Below are 5101 nucleotides of genomic sequence, written 5' to 3'. Positions count from 1 at the left end.
TGTATCATTGACATGGAATACCATTTACGATACCAATTTTACTGCATCGGAATGCATATCGACAATTATAAATGTGCTTTCAATTATGTCTGAGGCTACAATATATAATAATCCAAATAAAAAATAAACCAAATAACACGTTGAAGACCTGATAAATACAAAACCATACAAAATTTAATGGAAAAAAACCACACCAAAATGAGTTAGAGGTGTGCATGAAGAATATACATTGATACACAGATTTTACCGGGATTACGTACACCGTCAATCCGACATTTGATGATCTTAGTCAATAACAACAACGATGAGCACTCACAGTCAACATTTCCATGAGTAATACATGTTTTATTTGGACATTCTACGAATATGACATACATATTGCATTTTCAAAAACTGTTCTTTTTTCTTTATCAAATAGATGTCACACCTTTTAGGAAGGCACACTGTGATTCCCTTAGTGCTTGACCGTCTTGTGGGCAGTTGCTATCGATAATTAGATATTTCCGGTTCTGCTTGTTATACAAATTCCAGTCATTAAAACACTTATCGCCTACGAAATTTGGATTCCTACAATACAAACTTGTTGTTAAACCAATTTTCATCACGACAACCCTTGGATTCCAGAATGATTTATAAAATACCTGACGTGGTTTGTTTTACTTCATTATGATATCTTCTTTTTCTGATGCCATCAACGATTAAACGATAAAAGTTTCTATGGTGCCACGAAATATATAAAGTGACACGTATACTAGTACACGATTCATTACTATATAATTTATGATGTTTTAGGAGTTGCTGTAGTAGCTTGTTCCTGAGTTTACTGAAAATACCTCACATACCTAGATTCTGTGTACAAATTAAATTGTTTTCGGACTCAGTTTTCCGAGTTCCAGACATTTTTCCTCGTTTGTCATTTGCTTCTACTATTTTGGATATTTCAAAAGTAAGCACCATGTAGGTGTAAGAAAAAGGCTTTTTCAACTGACTCGACGGAACTGAAACCTTTAATCAATCAATGTTAGATCTAATGATAACATATTGTTTAATAAGATATATTTACCCCGTTTTGGCAAACGTAGTCCAGTAATTTATCATTCTATTACTGACGACCTTGTCTGTTTCTGTATACTTGACGTTGTCTATGAGCGGATCGCCGAAGACGTAACTAATTTCAGATGTATGGAAAGCACCAAACCACGGCGGGGTCGGACTTTTTGTGGATCTATGCTCAAAAAGGTACATATAAACTGATTTTCTTCTATACGTATTGGCAAATGTCTTAGCAATATCTAAAACTGGACATCGGAAACTGAGATCTGAACCTGAAATTAAATGTATTCAAAAGAGAGAAATTTTTTGAACATTTCACTGCAAATGTTTGAATCACGACTCAAATAATAGCATGCGTGAACCAATAATATGATGAACAGCAATACACATAGGAATAAGACATGGCAAAAACAATCATCAAAGACACAAGATTTACAATTCTGTACGCCAGACGCTCATTCCGTCTTCCTAAGACTCATCAGTCACTCAAGAATATAAAGGAAAAAGGGAAAATTAGATACGAATTTAAAGAGCATTGATCAAGGTCTCCATGTTGAAGGCCAAAAGAGGTAGAGCCAATTTGCCTGCCATTTGTTTCATTCTATAAGATAGGTAAAATCATGTTTTAAATAGCCCGATAGATGCTAATTATAGTACATGAAAATACGTCACATCATCTATTTTCATACCTTGAACAGGTATTCCTACAAAAACAAGGCCAAGACTATTGATTTTTTAATATTGATTTTATTTTATTATTAACATCCTTTATCTGTTTATACAAGGTGCCATACCACGTAACTTGTCAAGGAGCCAAATAATATCGAACAAATTCAAATCGTGATTTTCTCATTCTGAATATATGTATATCTGAATTTGTCGTCTATAAGATAAGATAAGATATTACATGTATATATTTTAACGGGAGAACATCTTACGTCAGTTGGTCATAGATCACCCTGTGTTACTATCACATGTTAAAATTGCCTTTTCTGTCATTTTTTAACAAATCGGCCTTTCGTTTTGATACAGATGCAACAGCTTCTTGATGTTTTACCTACAATTAAGATTTGTAGTGTATCTCATTTGTTCTGTTGTGTTGTTTTATTTTCTGATGACTTAGGTACCGATGTAGGGACGGTGGTAAAAAATTCAGTACTAGACTAGTATCTATACAGTTTGTGAATTGGCGACAAAATTGTTGTTGGCTGCATTTGTTACATATAATACCATGTTCAAAAAAGGTTTCGAACATTGTTTTTTGTTGTTTTGAAACTTGTATACAATGGCCTTATTTTATGTTATGTGTATATTACACCCGCAACATGTAGGCTTCATTTCTATAGAATTAATTCTCGTGTTATTGGTTATGTGCAGGCATCTACATCAGTTTGACGGCAGCTGTCCCTTGAATATATGTAATAAATATAAACACATGAATAGAAAGTAAGTCAAGAGTATGGAAGTCATAGGATTGCACACAATAAGCGATACATTATTTTTTCTTTGATACATGTAAAATGATTATACTAGTAAACTATATAGTCAAAATGAACCAGAATGACTCTATGAATTAAGCAAACATCCGAAGAATATAATAGAAACATTAAAATTTAATATAACAACACAAAAAAAAAAAAAAAAAATACAAAGCTTCTGAACGAGATTCGAACCCTTTCTTCAAAACCATCAAATATGAGTAGTTCTGTACTCTACTGATGGAGCTACGGCGATACTGATCATTATGATTCTTATTAAGAAGCTATATCGGTACAATTTATCGATGTTACAATTTTTTCTTCAAAAAGTTGTTTTTTATGTAATAAGGACACACTAAACCAATTTCATTTTTGAGGGAAAAAGTAGTATGAATAACAACAGTCATAAAAAGCATAACTTTTTGTTGGTTTGAAATGTCCTTCTGGAGGGATTCCCTGTTTTTTCCACCTAAAAACACCCGAAAATCCGCATATTGTACTTTCATCCTTTTTGAGGGTTAAATTAACTATTGATCACACATATCATAATATATGTAAATCGAGATATTGATCAAAAAGCATTTTTATTTTTTGTTTTTATAGTAAGTTTTATTCTGTCGGCACTTTTTGAAATTGGCCCTTCTGTGAAAAAAATCCCCGGCAAATTGGCCCTTCCTCTTTTACCTATAATGGTTTACTTTTTTACAAATTGTGACTTGGGTGGAGTTTGTCTGATTGGCACTCATACCACATCTTTTGAAGACAAAAACAAATATTTACAAACTTGACCATATCTATATTGATTCATGTCAACACAGTAGTAGGCTTGTGATACTCTAGTAGACTATGCAACTTTAGAGCTTCAACGTTCCCGTTAAATACAATTCATCTTATGTTAATCAAAATTGCTAGAAATTTCTGTGGTTGTAAATGTTTGCGAAAACCCGTTAAAGTACTCACCTATGTCATTAAGAACATCAATGTATGACGGTGGTTCTCCAGGCATATAAGGCGCAAGATAATATTCAGCAATGGCATTCAAGGTTTCATTATTTGCGTCTAGGGAAAGGGGAATTAAATCGAAAAACTCTTCTTTGGTGATGATTCCATCTAGTACGTTTATAGGTATCTGTAACACACCAACAAAATATGTGATGAAGAACGACAACTCATTCTTAAGAACCCCGATTAAAAGTGGAATAGGACGTATACCAAAGGGGTCTTTCAAAAATTCAGCTGGTGGCTTAGAAACATATGAAAGAGCATCTACTGTTGGTAAATGTGCTCTAAAAAACACCGGGGGTTTGGGGTTTGGCGGTAATTGTAATGCTGATAATGTAGATGCATTTAGAGACCGTAAACACTGCAAAGTGCTCTCTACTGTTGACTCCTTACATCCAACTTGTGTGGCAAATTCTTTACCGGTATCTAAAGCAACTTCCGGTGAATGATAAGTGAAACTAGAATCAGCTGCAGCACTCATAATGATTGCTTTCTGAAAGTATCTTTGTGTGACTCTAGAAAACATGTGATAGTTTATGCTTGCCGCACCAGCACTTTGTCCAAATAATGTTATTTTGTTCCTGTTTCCTCCAAATCTTTTTATATTATCATATATCCATTTTATTGCAAGCCCTTGGTCCATTAATCCCATATTACCTGGTGCCGCATTGTCGTTCAAATATAGAAAACCCAACGGTCCAGTTCTGTAACTTAATGTAAAAACAATCACATCTGATGATGCAGCGAGGACCTTGCCGTCAAATCGTTGGATATCACCGACAATAAAGCCCCCAAAATATATCCAAATCATTGCATGTTTATTTATGCATCCTCCATTGGGCACCCATGCATTCAAATACAAGCAATCCTCGCTTTGGTTTTCAAAAGGAACAGCCGTGCCAAATGCTGCAGGTTGTGAACATGCTTTTTGAAAAGCTTTCGTTTGTTTTATGTTTTGCCATTTATTTACTGGTAATGGCTCCCGAAATCGTAAGTCACCAATTGGTTTTTCAGCATAAGGTATGCCTAAGAAAGTTTTGACTTCCTTACTTAAAACAGATTGAGTAAATCCTTCAATTGTACCTGTTTTTGTTCTTATTATTGTCTTGATTGCAATACAATTAGATATAAGAAATATCCGTATGAAACACTGAAGAAACATCTTGTACATTAATATAAGTTTGTCGATTGGCGAGCTAGCAACTTAAACGTACTTACATAAAATACTTTAAAAATACATTATACGACATCTGTTATTGAATGAAATGATCTTTAATACATACATGGACAGTATATATAGGACAAAACCTTTAATGAGCCTCCTCATGGGTTTTTTGATAACGTGATTACTTGGCCGTTTTTATAATGATTATTTGATTACCAGAACAACTATTTCATGATTATTTGATAATCGAGGACTGTATTTTTGATAATTTGATTTTCTTGTTCAAATTTTCTTTAATGATAATGTGATTATATTGGCAAAAACAATGAGATTGTGTGATTACCTGGACAACCCAATGAGGGGCCTCTTTAATACAAACATGTAGGATATGATCGACAGATTT

At 33.7% G+C, this 5101-nt stretch overlaps 1 protein-coding gene across 1 annotated transcript; it reads right to left on the bottom strand.

Moving 5' to 3' along the window:
* Positions 1–330: 330 nt before the first annotated feature.
* On the bottom strand, positions 331–4761 carry LOC143058264 (acetylcholinesterase-like). The gene is made up of 3 exons (XM_076231735.1): positions 3492–4761; positions 1064–1325; positions 331–567 (listed from the first exon to the last, which is right to left on the bottom strand). Exons 1-3 carry the CDS (start codon positions 4702–4704, stop codon positions 411–413), a joined length of 1632 nt encoding a protein of 543 aa, XP_076087850.1. The 5' UTR covers positions 4705–4761; the 3' UTR covers positions 331–410.
* Positions 4762–5101: the final 340 nt, after the last annotated feature.

Source organism: Mytilus galloprovincialis, chromosome 14 (assembly GCF_965363235.1).
Source record: "Mytilus galloprovincialis chromosome 14, xbMytGall1.hap1.1, whole genome shotgun sequence".
Lineage (NCBI taxonomy): Eukaryota > Metazoa > Mollusca > Bivalvia > Mytilida > Mytilidae > Mytilus > Mytilus galloprovincialis.
The sequence above is the reverse complement of the archived record's forward strand: the minus strand, read 5'-3'. Positions and strand labels throughout refer to the sequence as shown.